This window comes from Zingiber officinale, chromosome 1A (genome assembly GCF_018446385.1).
Source record: "Zingiber officinale cultivar Zhangliang chromosome 1A, Zo_v1.1, whole genome shotgun sequence".
NCBI lineage: Eukaryota > Viridiplantae > Streptophyta > Magnoliopsida > Zingiberales > Zingiberaceae > Zingiber > Zingiber officinale.
This window is the reverse complement of record NC_055987.1, coordinates 178,889,731-178,910,367: the sequence shown is the minus strand read 5'-3', so window position 1 is coordinate 178,910,367 and position 20,637 is coordinate 178,889,731. Positions and strand designations below refer to the sequence as shown.

At 33.3% G+C, this 20,637-nt stretch overlaps 1 protein-coding gene across 3 annotated transcripts in view; it reads left to right on the top strand.

Annotated features, from left to right (window-relative positions):
* LOC122038525 (endoribonuclease Dicer homolog 1-like) overlaps positions 1-20,637 on the top strand; it is a 40,285-nt gene that overhangs the window by 14,121 nt on the left and 5,527 nt on the right. For all 3 annotated transcript variants that reach the window (XM_042598315.1, XM_042598314.1, XM_042598316.1), the window contains exons 6-13: positions 7,868-8,040; positions 8,162-8,284; positions 8,607-8,767; positions 8,872-9,105; positions 9,188-9,338; positions 9,414-9,596; positions 11,932-12,090; positions 12,165-12,260. In XM_042598315.1, coding sequence (XP_042454249.1) covers positions 7,868-8,040; positions 8,162-8,284; positions 8,607-8,767; positions 8,872-9,105; positions 9,188-9,338; positions 9,414-9,596; positions 11,932-12,090; positions 12,165-12,260 — 1,280 coding nt within the window. The remainder of the gene's footprint in view (positions 1-7,867; positions 8,041-8,161; positions 8,285-8,606; positions 8,768-8,871; positions 9,106-9,187; positions 9,339-9,413; positions 9,597-11,931; positions 12,091-12,164; positions 12,261-20,637) is intronic.

Here is a 20,637-nt window from a genome sequence, read left to right as displayed (position 1 = left end):
TTTTTTCGTTTTCAATATCGAATTGAATAACTTTATAAGTTATTCAATATCTTATTTTTTTAGGCACTTGCATACCTTTATCGGAATATCACTGGGTCCTACTTTTCATTTTGCATCCATAGTTAAATTAATAAAAAATCAATCAAAAATTATAATTTAAGCTCTCTCTCTCTCTCGCATATATATATATATATCTGAAGACTTAACAGTTCAGTTTTAATGGTTTGTGCAAGTTCAAACCAAAACCAATATTTACGCAGTATGCAAATTGAAACCAAACTGATAAAGTTGATAAATTGAATTTTTGGTTTTAATCGGATTGGTTTAGTTTGATTTATAAATTTCAGGTTATACATGCACAACCTTAGCCAGAATGGTACCATGTAGGTGCTTATATGCATGGTCAGCTTAGGTAGTTATTTCCAGCCAAGTTTTGGACCGATAGCACATTGCTAGTCCAATACAGAAATATCCAATATTCCAATGTCTTGCTTCCCAAATAAAACTAGTGTGATGTAAAATAGGTTTAATTAATCATTAAAGTTATTTCACTGGTTGATGTAATGTCAGTTAGTGCCTTTAGTGGGTAGTTTTTCTCTGATGACTTTAATACACATCTTGTGTATAACTTTTTTTTTTTCATAATGTTAAATATAAAAATATAAGTTACACACACTTTGTTATTACAACAACAACAACCAAGGTTTATCCCACTAGGTGGGATCAACTATATGGATCCTTTTACGTCATTAAGCTCTATTTCGTACTATATCATCATCTATACTTAAATAAATTTTATCTTATTTTATTATTACTAACCAAGTCTTTTTTGGTCTTCCTCTTCCTCGTTTGATATGTGTGTTCATCATAATTTCACATCGCCTAACTGGAGCATTTATTGGTCATCTAAGTACATACCTGGACCATCTTAAATGTGTCTCTCGGAGTTTTCCTTCAATAGATGTAATTTCGACTTTCTCTCTAATGCTCTCATTTCTTATTCTGTCTATTCTCGTATGTCCACACTTCCACCTTACCATCCTCATCTCTGTAACTCCCATATTTTGTACATGTGTTTGTGTCATAGTCCAATATTTAACTCCATATAATATAGTATGTCTAACTACGATTTTGTAGAGCTTTCCTTTAAGTTTTAGACATACTTTACGGTCATATAAAACACTCAACGCTCTCCTCCATTTCAACTATCCTGCTTGTATTCTATGTAAGACATCTCTCTCAATTCTTCAATCGTTTTGCAAAAATAATTTTAAATATTTAAAGCTCTCGATTCTGGATAACTCATCATCTCCTATCTTTGCAATTGTATCATTACGTCGAATATTGTTAAACTTAAATTCTATATATTTTGTCTTTATTCTACTAAGCCTAAAACTTTCCTTTTTAATGTTTTCCGCCAAGATTCTAGTTTATCATTTACTCCTTTACGTGTTTCATCTACCATAAACAATATCATCTGCAAACAATATGCACTATGGTACTGTATCTTGAATGTGTGTAGTGAGTTTGTCTAAAATTAGTGTAAAATGATAGGGACTTGCTGATCCTTAATGTAACTCTATCTTTATTGGAAATGCTTCAGTTATTCCGCCTGAAGTCTTTACTCGAGTCGTTACATCCTCGTGCATATCCTTAATTAATTTAATATATGTTACGCTAAAACCTTTCTTTTCTAGAATTCTCCATATAATTTCTCTTGAACTCTATCAGCTTTTTCTAAGTCAATAATACCATGTGTAGATCTTATTTTTCTCCCGATATTTTTCAATTAGTTGTCTAAGAAGATGTATAACTTCTATTGTCGATTTTCTAGGCATAAACCTAAATTAATTTTCAGTCGTCTTCTTCCTTAATATTTTTTTATTACTTTTTTTCTAAAGTTTTATGGTATGACTCATTAGTTTAATAACTTTATAGTTTGCACAATTTTATACGTCTCCCTTGTTCTTATATAAGGAAACTAAAGCACTTACCATTTATTGATCATACATTTTTATCATTTTTAATATTATATTAAATAATTTTGTAAGTCATTTAATACTTTATTTCCCTAAGCGCTTTCATACCTCTATCGGAATATCATATGGTCTAATGATTTTTTCATTGTGTATCCCATTTAAATCATGTTCTACTTCTAAAGTTTGAATTCTACGATAAAAATTTAAATTTTTATACTCATTTGACCTACTAAATTACCTAAGTTAAGTTGGTCACCTAAAACTTATGAAAATATCTTTTCCACTATTCTTTGATTTCTCCATCGCTTATTAGTACTCTATTACATTCATCTTTAAAACATTTTATTTGGATAAGATCTCTTGTCTTCCTTTTTTCACTTTAGCTATTATATAAATATCTCTTTCTCTTTCTTTTGTATCCAATTTTTAATATAATTTTTCAAAAGTTTCATTCTTTGCTTCGTTCACTACTTTCTTAGCCTCTTTCTTGGCTGTTGTATATATGTATTTTTAAATTTTTTTTCGTTTTTACAAATATATAATTCCTTATAAGCTATTCATTTTTTCTTCACTTTCTCTTGTACTTTCTCATTCCATCACCAAGATTCCTTATTTAGTAGTGCATATCCTTTTGACTCAACGAATATATTCTTAGCTACTATTTTCAACTTTGATACCATTTTATCCAATGTAATATATTTCACTTAATACTTGTACTTCTACCTTCTCCTTAAATATATTTTGCGTCATATCATTTGATTTTCACTACTTAATTCTAGGATTTGTATATATTTTCTTTTTATTGATATTATGCTTGAGGCGTATATCCAACACTACTAACCTATGCTGAGTAGTTAAGCTTTCTCAGGATGACCTTGCAATCTTTACAAATCTTTCTATCCTTCTTCCTAATCATAAGAAAGTCAATTTGCGATTTATTATTCGCATTTTTGAACTGACTAAGCATTCTTCTCTTTTCTTAAAAAATGTATTAGCTAATATAAGGTCATATATTATCGTAAAATTTAATAAAGTTTTTCTTTCTTCATTTTTCGTTCCAAATTCATAACTCCTATATATCCTCTCATATTCTTCATTTTCACTTCGACATGCCCATTTAGATCATCTCTTATTAAAATCATTTCATTTGGCGGAATGTTTTGTAATACTCCATTGAAGTCATCCCAAAACCTTGATTTGATAGTTTTATCTAATCCTACTTGCGGTGCATATACGCTAATTATGTTTATAGTTTCTTTCGCCATTATTATCTTAAAGGCTATAATTTGATCCACTTTTCTAATTATTCCAACAAATTCATCCTTTAATGAACTATCTACAATAATACCCACTTTATTTCTTACTTTACTCTTTCCTATGTATCATAACTTAAAGTCTGAGTTCTCTATCATCTTTGACTTCTTAACTACTCATTTTATCTCTTGTACACACAAAATACTAATTATTCTTCTAATCATTGTATCTAGTACTTCCATTGATTTACCAATGAGGGTTTCTATATTCCATGTTTCAAATATTAGACTATTAGTATTCCTATCATATTTGTTCTTATCCAACTTATGGTGTGAGAACTATTGCCTATTTAACACTACACTCAAGTTCTTATGGAGACGTAGCGGTCCTTGTCGATATGTTATAGTCGGACTCTGCAACGCTAAATCTTGCATATTTAGTACTATGCCCGGGTTCTAGAGATGTAACGGTCCTTGTCGAGATATTACAGTTGGACCTCTTTTCCGAGAACAACCTAGTATTAACACAATAGTTTAATGGATCCATTTATTGAACATTTGCTATAGTTTTAACGTTGGCCTAGCCTAACGCAACTCTCCTCCTTTATCCGGACTTGAGACCGGCCATGACTTTGTCATTAGCAGACTAATAAAATTTTGTAGGAGCTTCAACTAAATGAGTACCAAGTCATATGGGTTATGTAGCAAATAGTTGGGCTCGATCCAATATGTAAATCACAACAAATAAAGTTGAAAAAAACACATCCCAAATTGTTTTTGGGGTATTTGCTACTGTTAGGTCATATACATTTGTCAATCAACATTACTCCTTACTTGAGACTCCATAACATAAAGTACTACAATTACTTTTGACATAAATAAAATTGCATCACATGTGAACCTCAACTCAACATATACCTTTCGAATGGAAAATTCATGGACTCCTACCAGAATAGGCAAACCAACAGTCTCCAACTCATAACAACATAATCAAATCAAAGGACAAAATTTATTAACATGCTCTTGGGGACCCCCGGATAGTGTGCTATGCATGTAGGGGATCAGTGGCTGGCTTGAAAGGGGGGGTTTAGATAGATGACACCCCCAAATGATCGCTTCTTCCTATACTTGTTAGCTTACGCAGCGGAATACAAACAAAACAAACAAGCTAAACACTAAAGGAAATACAAAGACTAAGAAAGAATAAGCAAACTGCTAACACGTCGATGTAACGTGATTCGGAGATAGCTTGCTCCTACTCCACGGTTGTCCGTAAGGTGGACGATCCCTCAATCCGTCGGTGGATTAGTCCCCGGCAAACTCCGACTAGCTCAAACCAGAAACCTCATCACAAACTGACCAAGACCTCTTGGACACAAGGGAAATTCTTGAGCACTTGTAGACTACTAATTAGACTTTAATCAAGTCCAATTTCGTCAGCTATAACCAAGCTCCCAAGCTTTGGTTATATAGCCCGTGGGTTGGAAACCCCGCCTACCAGTTGATCCTAACGGTTCGATACCAGTCGACTGCTAAAAGTAGCAGTCGACTGCTCCACAATGGCTGAGTGAACAAAAGCATCAGTCGACTGCCCAGTCGACTGCTGAAACCATTAGTCGACTAATACCCGAGTACAATCACTCAGCACTCGGATCCTCACCGTTACGACTCATTTGATACTTCCTTCGCAGCTTTGACCTCTTGCCTTCAAGTCTACTTCCTTTGGCTCTCGTCCCTCGGATGCATACAAGCCCGCGGCTCGTCCCCAATGCCATCCTTCGCGTATGCCTCGAAATCGCTTCCCTCAGCCCTTGTCCTCACTGCCTTGTCCACGATCCCTCGGATGCTCCATCTTTCACTGGACCAGAAGCCATCAACCTGAGTCACATGTGTATCCTGCAGTCCTGCACAACTCAAGTACACATATCAAATACAAGGGTGAACCTAACTTAAACCCTTTGCCCAAACACCAAAATACATGGTCGCACGGACTATTGGGATTGCTCAACAATGCATTCCATCTCATCTCCTCAGCTACTCCATCTCCACATCCTTGGTGACATCTTCCTCACCTAATCATTTATTTCACGAGTCCATGAACCCAACAAGTGTATTGCACTAGTAGGTAAATGACATGAGTAGCAAAAATTAGGAAATAAGGAGGATGAACTTAATTATACATAAGAGGAAATTTAGGCATTCATTTGGTAAGAATAAAGTTCGAGAACTTTGAGCATGGCATACTTACTCATAAAAGAATACTTAAACATAACTTAGTATAAATAAGCATGATGCAAATGTGGTGACTGTCAGTAGAGTACATTTATTTGGTCCCTAATCATGAACCACCGAGAGGTACCTCTTAGGAGAACTTATATTCGTCTAGCCGAAGTCATCGTACATTGCATCATCAGTCATATTTGGAAGGACCCTCCCCGGAGCTCATCCTGGGGCGTCCATCCCGTACTGTCACTTCTCATAATCTTCTAGTTATCCTTATAGGAGATACATACTCAATCATACCATTCCATACAAGAAAGCATGCATAGTTCTTCCCATCTAGATATCTTAGGAATATTGAAAGAACAACTACTTTATCCACACAAATTTCTACTCTACTAATTCTGTCCCAAAAGCTTGAGTTCATGGAAAAGAGAGCACAACATCAAACAAAGCAAATTTGCCCTGCAATCTGAAACCGTCTCAAGGAGCAAAAACACACACAACCCAAACAACAATTCCATTCTGCATAAACCGAAGCCCACACATGGAGCAAAACACCATACAACCAAAACATCACTTCCAATCTACTCAACAAAACCGAAGCCAACCCAAAGAGCAAGCAAAAACACAACGCAACCAATCAGCACTTCCATTCTGTCCAGAAATTTGTAGCCCTCACAAGGAGCATGAACCCAAGAAATCCTGCATTACAATCTCCTAGCTCTGTCCCCCAATTCACAACTAACTTGCGGAAAACAAATACCACATCCAATCTGAACCCCCACCTTCCAAATCTGATCAGAAATCAAAACAAGAACCCTCACGAAGACGGTGCAAGGAAATAAAACCATCAGCGATGTACAACTCCCAATCCGTTCCAATGAAACAAAACTATTACAAGGCGGCAATGAAATAATTGAAAACCGGGTAACAACTCCCTAAATCCGCAGCAGAAAGAGAAGAAACCGGGTAAGAAAACCTTGATTTCATAACAGAGACAGAATCTGGTTCATCTTTCTACCCTACTGGAAAAGCACTCATCCCATACCTACTAGAGGAATCTACTTGCCTTCCTCTTGCCGCTGCTGGGAACTCTAGCCCACAGAATGACGCTCGGTGGTGAAAGGTGGTCGCGGAAATCTGCGACTTGTGGTGATGTTCACCGAGGAGATCGCCGGCGTGGCGGCGACGGCTGGCCGGGGCTTAGGGCACGGGTTGAGGGCTTGGGTTGAGGCGGAGGAGATGAGAGGGGGGTAAGAATCAGGATGAGAAGATAATGAGGGAATGAATAGGACTTAGTTTAGACTTATATACTTAGGTTAATAAATCTCCATCTTAGGTTAATTGAATCTATTCACTCCTAACTTAATTGATATCCTAAACAAGCTCCCTCAAAGCCTAATAGGCTTATCCCAAAAACTTCCTAATTTTACCATTCAACACTAGTGAGACCTTACAGTAGGAGCTTCAACTAAATGAGTAGCAAGTCATATGGGCATCTCAAATTGTTTTTGGGGTATTTGCTACTGTTAGGTCATACTGTCATATACATTTGTCAACCAATGACAAATGTTTGCATCTTGTTGACAAACACTCAATCAACACTAGTGAGAATGCTATATGAATTAGCACAACCACAAGCATTAGATTTAGAAATATTGTAGGAACTTGAATTCTGTTGTGTGTTCTAATCATATAATGTGTTATAACTATTATTATAATGATTGTGTTTGGTGAGCTTTCATGTGGCTCACTCTTAGCTATGCTTTTCTTGACATGACAAAAGTCATGAACATGATATGACATATTCTGCTCGTTGACTAGTCTGCTATTGTTGTTTAATTGGTTTCAATAGAGATTTGATAGTTGGAATCACGTTGCTGATCAATGTCTTATGTTTTCCATTGAACCTTCTTTGCTTGCTAGCTTGATATGATAAACTAGTGGATCAATGCTGACATTATCAGTCACAAGGTTCTTGCATATTGAATTGGAAGAATCTTTTGAGGGCCATGTCAAACTTAGGTAGTCTCTTGAAAGTTGGCAAAGGGTTCAATCAGTCATCCCTTAGGTTGTTTTTTTGGTTGAACAGGTTGAAATTTAATTCAACTGGAACCTTTTATTTTGTTCAGCCAAATCTGATTGACCTCGTGTTCTTGGCTTGCTTTTTCTGCAATACATTTTCATTACAGCATACAGAGTGATTAGCTAGCCAAGATGCATGCTTAATGCCTCCCAAAATTTATGTTTTTATGAGATTTTGGTACCTTCTCATTGTTTTGAGTGATCATCCTAGTCTTGGTTTTAAACCTATTAAATTTCAAGTTTGTTAGATCTGATACAAGTTGATATGCACTGAATGCTGTTTTTGCTACATGTATCATCACTCTGTAATTTGCTATACATTTTCAGCGGTCTCTGGTGGAGAACATGTAGATGTCATAATAGGTGCTGCTGTGGCAGATGGGAAAGTTACTCCTAAGGTGCAAGCACTAATTAAAATACTTCTCAAGTATCAGCACACTGAGGACTTTCATGCCATCATTTTTGTTGAGCGTGTTGTTGCGGCATTAGTCCTTCCAAAGGTTATTCCTATCTTGGTTTTTGTATCTTTTTATTTATTTATTTTATTTATTTATTTTTATTTTAAAAGGATTCTATTATTTATTAGAAAAATGCTGATATAGAGTTGAAGCATGTTTGCAGGTCTTTGCAGAACTCCCATCATTAAGTTTTATTAAATGTGCAAGTCTGATAGGACATAACAACAATCAGGAAATGCGTACAAGTCAAATGCAAGACACAATTGCTCAATTCCGCGATGGCCGTGTATGATATCTTCAATATTTTGTAGTTAATTATGTGGAATATAATTAAAATGCAATGGTTTCAACAAGGTTTGGGAAAATACTTGGAAATAATAAATCCATGCTACAATCTTGAGTCGTGAAATTGAATGTTTGTGAAACTCCAATATAAAATCTAGCAATGTTGAGATCTTTCATGAAACTTCAATGTTAAATCTAGATCAATGTTAAACTTTGTAGATGTTTCAATCTCAAAATTAGCAAAAACTTAGATTAAACTTGATCTGTTTAGAATGTTCATTTGCAAATTCATATCCAATATTGTGGCTGTGTATTATTTACAGATTACTTTATTGGTTGCCACAAGTGTTGCTGAAGAAGGACTTGACATTAGGCAATGCAATGTTGTTATTCGCTTTGACCTTGCAAAAACAGTTTTGGCCTATATTCAATCAAGAGGTCGTGCTAGAAAGCCTGGCTCTGACTACATTTTGATGATTGAAAGGTATATAATATGTATCTTTTTGTTGGTCAGTTCCAAGTTCTAATTGCTTTAGTGTTATTTTAAGAAGGGTTGCTTGATAATGAAGCCTTAATTTTCAATTCCAGAGGGAATCTGTCACATGAAACTTTCTTAAGAAATGCTCGTAATAGTGAGGAGACACTAAGAAAAGAAGCTATAGAGCGAACAGATCTTAGTCATCTTAAGGATATTCAGAGATTATCTTCAGCAGACACATTATCAGGGTCTGTGTACCAAGTTCAATCAACTGGTGCAATTGTAAGCTTGAACTCTGCAGTTGGACTCATACACTTCTATTGTTCCCAATTACCAAGTGACAGGTGTCTAATATTTAGATTCTGAAACCACCTGTTTTTCAGTTACTTCTTAATTTCTCTTGTTAATGTGTGCCCTATGAACTAGATATTCAATACTTCGGCCTGAATTTATTATTCAACGGCACGAGAGACCAGGAGGGTTGACTGAATACTCGTGTAAGCTTCAACTTCCTTGCAATGCACCATTTCAACAGTTAGAGGGTCCTTTATGCTGTTCTATTCGCATAGCCCAACAGGTACTGCATGAAGCTTTTTGTCTTTCAGATGAAATTTTCCTCTTTCTGCTAGTCTAAAAAGTTTGTAACATACAGGCTGTTTGTTTAGCTGCTTGTAAGAAATTACATGAGATGGGAGCATTTACCGACATGCTTTTGCCAGATAAGGGAAGTGGAGAAGAAGGTGAAAAGGCAGAGCAGGTTGATGAGGGCGATCCTCTTCCTGGGACAGCACGGCACAGAGAGTTCTATCCTGAAGGTGTGGCAACTATTCTACGGGTGAGTGATTTAAATGTAAATTTCTCTAGAAATTATTTCCGGCAGATGAACAAATTTAGCTTCTGTACTATACAAATAAACTTGCGAAACTAATAAAGGAAATACACAAATAGACTGAGCTCCTCAAGGCCGAGGCAATTTGCTTGGAACCAGTTGTTTTCCTTTCCATACCATTAGAGAACCAACGCTCTTGATACTGTTGGGATCTATAGCAAAAAAAAAAAAAAAAATTAAAAATGCAGCGGAAATTGATCCCTTCAGAGATTTATGCGAATGCAGAACTACTCTTGTAACAATTTTAGCGAATAGGATTATTATCTTTGATGCGTGAACAATCCTTACAAGATTGCTAGTCCGGTTGATCTGAGCGTGATTAGAATTTGTGCCTCTAGAGATCCACACAAGCACGTTCTTCGTTTATCCCTCGAACTTAGAAATTTGGAGAGTCTCACACACTTTTTACTTCTTGCTAGAGATGACTATTTAAGGTGACAATTTAAGAAGAAGCTAACTCTTCACCTTCTTGTCCTCTTTAAAGAGATAACTATTAAAGGTGGCAATAAAGAGATGGTTATTTAAGGTGGCAATCAAAGAAGAAGCTAACTCTTCACCTTCTTGCCTTCTTTAAAAAGATGGTTATTTAAGGTGAATATCAAAAAGAAAACCTAACCATTAGGGTTTCTTGTAGTGGGCTTTCTAGGTGGGTTGAGCTAATTCAATTAGATTAACTTATTAATCCAATAAGCTTAAGGTTTGAAACCATAAAATAAACCTATCTCTAAATCAACATGCTCTTTGTGTGTGACTCATTAAGTTCTCGTAAAGTTGGTAGTGTTTCTAAAACTATTTTAGATACACAAACAATGAGTGGCATCTAGCAATGCATTATTGCTACCCAAGTGATGAGAATATCGAGATCCAACCTAATCTGTCTGTTACCATTATCTTGTATAACTCATTCCTCTTGTCCTTGATATCTAGATTGATTCATGAGGTATAGACCGTGTCATCTTCTCATCAATCTATGTGTTTCTCTACCTCTAAGTTAGGGGTGTAAATGAACCAAGTCGCTCATGGGCTATTCGAAGCTCGATTCAATAAAAGCTCGTTTGAGCTCGTTTAATGAGACTCGTTAAGATAAACAAACCAATCTTAAGCTTTACAATATTCGGCTCGTTAGCTCGTGAACATATTCGTTAAGCTCATGAATCAACTTTTAAATAAAAAATAATAGTTTTAATATTGAATTTATATATTTTAGACTTTATTTATGAAACATATAGACAAATATATTAAATTTATTTATTAGAATAAAATTATAAATTTTAATAAGAATATTATAATTTTCTCTCAATATATACTTTAGTTTTTAATGAATTTTTAAATTTATAATTTATATTTATTAAGTTCGTTTAAGCTCGAATAAACTCGTGAGTCATGAATATATTCGTTAAATAAAGCTCGAGCTCGGTTCGATTATAAACGAGCCAAATTCAAACATTCAAGAGTTCGGCTCGGCTCGATTACACCCCTACTCTAAGTAGACTCACTTAACGAAATAAATTTAATATCTTATATTGATTTATTTGAGTATGACCATGCGTTTCAATAGTCCTATTCAATCAAAGTGCCTAGAGATATCTCTTCCGTTATATGGAAGAGACAAATCCCGTCTACATCACTCATCCCTCTGCATAGCTCATTGCATACCAGTGAACGTTTTTACCATCTTGTTATAGGTGATGTTTGTCGATGTCAAAGTATATAACTATTTATGTAGGGAATTGTAGTGACTTCAGGTTTCAGGACTATTTATACTAATAGTTACTATGAGAATATTTATGACGCTCATATAACGATCCATGAAACTTCTCATGATTGGTCAATTCGATATAGATTCTCTAATATATACTCATGTGTCAATTTGATATCTTATATCTATGACTCGTGAGAATAAGTCATCAATTGACTTACATGCTAGATTCAACATATTAATATTGTCTTGGTATATTAAGAATAATTAAGAATAGTGTTTTATATATATATATATATATATATATATCCAAAATTTTAAGTTTAACATGGCTATTTTTCTATATAAATACTTGAGGAATTATAATTGCAGAACTGAGAGTCTGAGACTCATAGGAAGGTTAAGCAGGTTGATCAGTCTCAAGTATATTGGTGCAATATCTTAATTTTAAAGTTTTGTGATATTCTTGATCATGGTTGTTCCATATGCATGATAGATGAATAGCCTTTTCATTTGTTCTGGTGGTTTATCTTTCTAAATGTTGGTTGAATATACTCAACATGTTGAAATTTGTAAATACAGGGTGAATGGATACTGTCTGGGAAGGAGGGTTGCAACAATTCAGAGGATGAGTTATATATGTATGCTGTGAAGTGTGATGACATTGGAACTACAAAGGACCCATTCCTTACACAAGTTTCAAATTTTGCTATACTTTTTGGAAGTGAACTGGATGCAGAGGTATTCTTCAGCCAATTTAGCATAGCATTTATATGATTTGTTGAAATTACTTCTTAATCATGTTGTCCTTACAGGTTTTATCGATGATGATGGATCTCTTTGTCGCAAGAACAATGATAACAAAGGCATCTCTCGTCTTCCAGGGAACCATAAAGTTTGTAGAAACTCAGGTATGCAAATTTTTATTTGATTTAAATAATATTTGTGATGTAATACAAAAGCGAAGTAAAACTGGGTGAAAAACTATTACCCACTGCAGTTTGAGGGATATATAATCTTAGGAATAGACGATTTCTCACGAAGATCTAAACTCATGAAGAGGAAATTTTATTAAAGACCTTAATCAAAATAAGATTGAAAATAAATCAAATTATAGGATAAAAAGCAAGAATTGAAGTGCTGGGTTGTACTGGCATAGGTGGAATTTACCATTTCACTTGCTAATTGACACGCGGGACAATACTGACATTAGAGCTCGCTTCACTTTTGCAAACAGTGGTGATCACACGCAACAAAAATAGAGACACAAAGAATAGAGAGAGTAGGAGTGAGATTGAGAGAGAGAAGGTTTGCTAGTGGAGACGGGAGAAGAGGATTGAGGGCTTGTAGAGAATGGCACATGTGTAGCATGCTGTTGGTGATAGAGCAAGTGAGGTAGAGGAATCGGAGAAGAGGAAGTACACGGAGAGAGAGAGAGAGAGAGAGAGAGTGAATTAAATTCCTATGCTCCCCTAAAATTTGCTAACTTAATTTAACACTAGTGAACAAGACTATCCTTATAAAAACTGGGTTCAACATTATACTGACCTAAATAAGTCCAAATTAATTTGATTCAAACCAACTTGACTTTGATCACCATGCTTCCTTGATGCGCTCAATCCAATCATAAATTGACTTCTCAGCATCTAAAACCAAAATATGGTTCGAAACAACTTAATTAGCCATCTAAAATTTTAAAAATTAATATAAAATTTGGTATCTAACATCATAGATATTTTTTTTATAAAAACTTCCATGACAATAGGAGAGACTGAGAGAGATAATGTGAGCAAGGGTGGAAAAATTAGGGTTTTGTGTCGAGCTTCTTTTTCTTGTCTTCTCTTGACTTCAGTTAAGGTGTTGAACAACATCTAGAGTTGCACGCCACTTTGATTAAATAAAAAATATTTGATCAATATACGATGTTTTAATTAAATGAAATTTTCTTTGATTAAGTTGAGTAAAGAGTTCATTTACTTTTCTTTCATTTTTTAAAATTCATTTATTAGAATACCATTGACGATGCATAATAATTGCAATAAGTGTGCACTAATAGGATTACATTAAAGGTTTTTAAAAAACAATATCTAGTTCAATTTAAAAGGTAATTGTTTTTAAAATTTGAGTAAGTCAAGCCTGCATCATTTTATTCTTAATTTGACAACTCTAATTTTTTAAAAAGCTCGCATCCCTCTAATATTTTACATTCTTAATCAAATCTGGAAGTACTCCTATCCAATGTTGCAAATTTGAAAACAAAACATGCCACATTATAGAGAGACAAGGTAATGCCTCATTTTATAGTTGCTCGACATTCTAGCTGCGAAAGTTAGGCAGATTATAAGTGTAAATTATTATAAAACAAAGAAGTATATAGAATACAAGTGACTAAAACTAAAAATTAAAACTAATTGGTTGCAAGCATTTTTAACTCAAAGTATTAAGACTAGCAAATTATTCAACAAATATAAGCATAAGAAAAAAATAGGTTAACCATCTAATTAATTATTAAGTAAATAACCCATTAAATAAAATTGTCAATTTAAAATTATCTTATACTAAATAAGATTAATTATGTTATCATTAATAATTTAATTAAATAAGTTTCGAAATCATATCAATATTGAAATTGTATCGTTCTAGTTAGAGATCTCTTCTTGAAGAAGAGGATATTCCAAAATAAACTTCTACATCTAAACAACAACAATAACAACCAAGCCTTATCCCATTAGGTGAGGTAGGTTATATGGATTCTACTATGACATTGGACTCTATCCTCTATTATATCATCATTTATATTAACTTAATTTTTTAGCCTAAACTTTTACATCTAAAGCAATCTAAAAATTAGATTGAAGAATTAAGCCTTTGACTTTATTCTCATCTTTTTTGATCTTCCACTAATGAATAAGAAAATGATGAGACTTTATCTCGAGGTGGAAAAGTGTTATTATTGGTTTAATCATGGTTTAAGTGATCGAGCTTCAACATATGGTTTGATGTGGTTAGTAAAGGGTTTAAGTAAGGTTAACATTGTGTTTGTTGATCAAATGTGCAGGTGTAGAATATTTGCTAACTCATTGCAGGTGTAGTATGTTGACAAGATACTTCCTAGAAGAGAAGTTTAACAAGGGCTGACAGAAAAGAAAAGTCCAATGGGTGTTGACAAATGCAAAAAAAATCAATTAAGATTAGATACTTGGTGTACAATTAAGTTTAACAGGAGGTAGGTCAAGGTTGGTTTATTATCCAACATATGAAGTTTTGGAGGTTGATATGTATTTTGACTTTGAGTACATAACTTTGATTCAAAACATAATATAATTAATTGAGGTTGATTTAGTTGACTGAGTATCAATTGAGGCTCTATCTTAGACAAATAGAATGTTTCAATTTGGAGCGGAGTCATTGGGTAGTCGATTGAGTTAATGCTGTAATTTTAAAAATAATATCGTTTGAATAAAATCTTATTTATTTGAGTTGACTAGGTGCATTTGGAGTCAACTAATAAGAATTTTCAGTGACTTAATTTGTAATTGCTCAAAAAACAAAGCTTGCGTTTTTATCTGGAGGAGTTGACTAGCTTGAATATGAGTCGATTGGAAAGGCATTTAGTCGACTAAGGAGAGAAGCTTGCAGACAAGTCTTTCATGATCCAAGTTTTTGCAGACTGATGGTAAGATTTATTCGACTGACATTAATGCAAAATAGTTGTTGGAGTTTATTCATGGCCATTTGGAGTTTCTATAAAAGGAGCAAGGGGAACTCCTACAATAATAGTTCTATTGCAACAAAGTGCTTTTTCTATTGCTTTTCTACTCCCCAATTGTATTTAATTCATTTTTATTTTCATTTTGAGCTTAATGTCATAACATTTAAGCTCGATACTTATTCCAAAAGCTTTTCTCTCACTTATTGCTTTTATTCATGCAAAGACTTTTTGCAAGAGGTTTCTCCACCTTTGGAAGGATTTGAGAAGGAGAAAAGGACTCATCTTACGAGTCTACATGTCGTGGAGTAGGAACTCATAGGTTCCAAACCATGTTAAAAGAACCGAGTCTTTCTTTATATATTATTCCTTCCTTTATATCGCTGTTTAATTAACTCCTTTTAATATCTTGCACTCTTAATTGTGTTTTTCAGATCACACTACTCCCTCTCTAATGCCTTACTCGATCCTATATATGTATCCCCACGGTAGCCATGAGTTGTGAAAAGGATAATGCTAAGAATGCATTCGTTAGCATCAAAATGAAGAAGCATGACCTGAGACAGTCTAAGATAAAAGGACAGATGCTTATTCTCTAATATGAAAAATAAACTTATGTTTAAATAAGTTGATAAGACAAATAAACATGCATTAGTCACTTTTCCTCACAATTTAGATAAATAAATCAAACACAAAGGCTCCTAAAGAAGTTATGAAATGATTTGAATTTATGAATGTGAAAAGATTGAGTATATATCATTAGGTACTTCCAATAATTATTCATGTGTTTTTCATTGTCGTTATTCACGTGTCTCTTATATTGACTTAATGGAACTAGTAATATGATGGCAAGTAGTGGGCAAGAAAATAGACTCTCACTGACTAGCTTTATATTATTCTAAAGAAAGTCATAATTAATTTGTTAATTTTCAAATGTATGTGGTGCATTCTTAGTTCTTTTTGTGTGGTTTGTTCAATATCCTCTTTTAGACTCTTAAAGTAACGTGAAGCAATTATAATTGATGAGACTTCATCACTGTTTAATGCTCTCTTTTAGACTTCGGGTAACATGAATTAGTGTTATAATTGGTAAGACTTAGCCAATAACATATCAAACTTTTCAGGAGTGTCAGTCGAGGATTTTCTTCTAAGATTACCTCATCAAAGGGTTCATGTCTTTGGTGTAAGGTAGTTATGATATGGTTAGAGTTTATGAATGAAAAACTGATAGTCTACTATATCATTAGGTATTTTTAAGGACACTTTTCAGTGTCATCATGTGTCTCTTGTATCAACTTATAGAACTTTCAATGTGGTGGCAAGTAGTGAACAAGAAAATGAATTCTCTATCTTGACAAGCTTCGGAGTTATTATTCCAAAGAAAGTCGTAGTTGATTTACTAATTTGAATATTTCATTATATGTTAATTTGTTTAATTTTCTCTTTTAAACTTTCTAGACGGTGGCAGCAACAACAACCAAGTCTTATCCCACTAGGTGGGGTTGGCTATATGGATCCTTTTATGCCATGAGTTCTATCCCCTACTATATCATCATCTATACTTAAATAAAATTTATCTTGTTTTATTGTTTTAATCAAGTTTTTTTTGGTTTTTCTCTTCCTTGTTTGATGTGTATATTTGTCATAGTTCTACAACACCTAATTGAAGCATTTATTGGTAGTTTAAGTATACGTCCGTACTATCTTAAACGAGTTTTTCCTTAATAGATGTAACTTCGATTTTTATTTTAATGCTCTCATTTCTTATTTTGTCTATCCTCGTATGTCCACACATCCACCTTAACATCTTCATCGCTGCAACTCTCATCTTCTGTTTATGTGTTGTTCATAGTCCAACATTCAATGTCATATAACATAGTAGGTCTAATCGCTATTTTGTATAACTTCCTTTAAGTTTTAGAAGTAATTTACGATCATATAAACCACTCGACACTCTCCTCCATTTTAATCATTATGTTTGTATTCTATGTTAGACATCTCTCTTAATCCTTCTATCATTTTATAAAAATGATCCTAAATACTTAAAGCTCTGAGATAATTATCTCATTATGTTTAATATTGCTTAAATTTAAATTTCATATATTATGTCTTTATTCTACTGAACCTAAACTTTTCACTTTTAGTGTTTCCCGCTAAGATTTTAATTTAGCATTTACTCCTTGTCTCATCTACCAACAAACAACATATTCATCCATAATTAGTATAACATATAAGGAATTAGAATTAATTCTTGATGTAATCCTATTTTTATTGCTTCAGTTAATTCGCCAAAAATCTTCTCTCTGGTCGTTACATTTTCATGCATATCCTTAATTAGTTCAATATATGTTACGCTAATTTAAAGTGTCGTACTGAGACAATCGAAACGGGCGAAACATCTCGTTCCGCTCGACAACCGGCACCGGCACGACCCAACACCAAGCCCGCGACAGTTGCAACTTGTTGCGCGACCCCGTGGTCGGAGCGAAGGGGTTGCTCGACCCCGCAATAGTAGTGGAGGGGTCGCATAACCCTTTCGTTGTCTCCGCGGAGGCATCGTGCGACCCTACGGTCGCTGTAGAGGGGTCACACGATTATCGCGGTCATGTCGAAGGAGTCACGCAATCCTCTCAATCATGGCTGAGGGGTCACGTAACCCCGCGGTAGTGTCGAAGTTGTGCGGGCTCGCAAGTGGTGTCAGATTTCAGATTTTTTTAATTAAACTTAGGTTAATTATTTTAATCAACTTCTAGCTATGATGGAGATAATCTAGAGAGGTTTTATTAGACCCTAATAAAATTATCTAATTAATTTTATATTCCATTTATTTTAATTTAAAAATTATAATAAAATTTTTATTTATTTATTTATCTATTTCCATATCTTTTCCTTTTTTTAAAGATTATTTTTTATATTGTTTATTTTTAAAATATTTATGTTAAATATTTTAGTTTTTGATTAATATATTTTATATTTAAAAAATACCGAAACTATATCGACATGATATGGTATCGAAACCGTATCGTTCCGGTCCAAGACCGAAATCTCGGCACGGGTTGAAATTTTAAACCTTGACGCTAACACCTCTTTGTTATAGAATTCTTTATACAATTTATACTTTATTATATGCTTTTTCTAAGTGAATGAATACCATATGTAGATTTTATTTTTTTCTAAAACTTTTCAATTAGTTGCTCAAGATGTATAGCTTCTATTGTCGATCTTTCAAGCATGAATCCAAATTGATTTTCAATCTTTTGTCTTCTTCCTTAATCTTTTTTGTATTACTTTTTTCCAAAGTTTCATGGCATGCCTCATTAGTTTAATATCTTTATAGTTTGTACAATTTTATACGTCTCCCTTATTCTTATATAAGGAAACTAGAGTATTTATTTGCCATTGATCACATTTTTTTCGTTTTCAATATTATGTTAAATAATTTTGTAAGTCATTTAATATCTTGTTTCCCTAGACACTTCCATACCTCTATTAGAATATCATCTTGCCCAATGATTTTTGCATTGTGTATCCCATTTAAATCTTGTTCTACTTCTAAAGTTTGAATTCTACGATAAAAATTTAAATTTCTATACTTATTTGACCTACTTAAATTGCCTAAGTTAAGCTGGTCACCTAAACCTTCATTAAAAAATTGATGAAAATATTTTTTCCACTTCTCTTTTATTTTTTTATCGTTTACTAATACCCTATTGTATTTTTCTTTAATACATTTTATTTGGACAAGATCTCTTGTCTTCCTTTCTCTCAGTTTAGCTATTCTATAAATGTCTCTTTGCCTTTCTTTTGTATTCAATTTTCGATATAATCATGCAAAATTTTCTTTTTTCCTTTTTGCTTCATTCATTACTTTCTTAGTCTTTTTCTTTGTTATTATATATTTTTTAAAATTTTCTAGGTTTTTAGAAATATATAATTCCTTATAAGCTATTTGTTTTTCTTTCACTTTCTCTTATACTTTCTCATTCTACTATCAGGATTCTTTACTTGGTGGTGCATGTCCCTTTGACTCAGTACACTCGTAACTATTATTTTTAACTTTGATATCATTTAATCCCATGTCGTATTGAAGTCATCGGATATTTTACCTAATGTTTATACTTCTACTTTCGCCTTAAATATGTTTTGCTTTTCAGCTTTTAATTCCACCACTTAATTTTATTAGTCATATATATATTTTTTTCTATTCTATATTTTGCTTCACTAGGCAACAACAATCAGACTAAATTATGGTTAGTAATATGTCAACGTTTCAAAAGGGTCAAATTAACGGGAGGAGTTTTGAAGGCTACATCATCAAGGGTTTTGCTTCTCTGGTTGTAATATTCCATGTGGAGAGCATTATTCATTCTCTTATGTGCAATAGTCATTCTCTACGGTTTTATGAAGACTTTATTAACGTAGACAAAAATAAGTTTCCTTCTCTTTAATTTTTTGGCCTAAATCCATTTAACATAGATTCTTCCTTGTATCACAATGCGTTTTCAAATTTATAGTTTTTTTTTCTACACAAGATTGATTGTCCGTTTAATACAATTCACAGAATGTGTCACTTTAGGCAAATGCCATGTAGATGATTGCCCATATCAATTTAATTTGTCTTGAACACTTTGCCAAAGTTACTTAGCAGCTTTATAATTTTGCTTTTGGCAAATATGCTTGTTTGACACAAGCCATGTCGTACCTATCAAAATATTTTTCTATCTCAATTAGCCAATTAAGAAGAAGGGGAGTTTTGGCGCAATGGTAAAGTTGTTGCCATATGACCAAAAGGTTATAGGTTCGAATCCTGGAAACAACCTGTTGTAAAAAGCAGGGTAAGACTGCGTACAATGGATCCTTCCTCGGGACCCCGCATGGCAGGAGCTTCGTGCACCGGGCTACCCTTTAATTAGCCAATTAAGAAATATATTTAGGTTTGTAGTGTCTGTCAAAACTGGAGGTTTTACTGTGATATTCGTAGATCTATACTGGAATTAATTTTGAAAAAGTGATTTAATTCTTCTCTAAATGTCTAAACATCAGACTATGGGTGAGTGTGCATCTTATTTGTAAAATTATTATGTGTACCAATGTAATATTCATTAAAACTATTTACATTGTTTCATTTAGTCCTTATAAATCTAACCTCGTTCTTTCTGTATATATATATATATATATATATATATATATATATATATATATATAAAGAGAATGTTAAGACTTGCTTTTCCATTGTGTCATCAATAAAACTTACTCATTTTTTAATGAAAAATTTGTATTAATTCTCATGAATTTCAAAATTTTTGTATAAATCCTTGTGTGAAATTAATGATTAGCGTTGTAATCTATCTAGTTTAAAATTACAAAATCTATCTATAGTTTGTCAGTACTCTTAAGCTTGTAGCAATAAAATATTTTCTTGTTTCATATTGTCAAATTTGTTACATATGTTTTTTATATAATTATATTTTTGGTTAATTCTAAATTTCTGTGAATATAATGAATCTCACAAATATTTAGAAACCAAAATATTCCAGAAATATTTTGTTATAATTTCACATGGTATAGCTATAATCTTG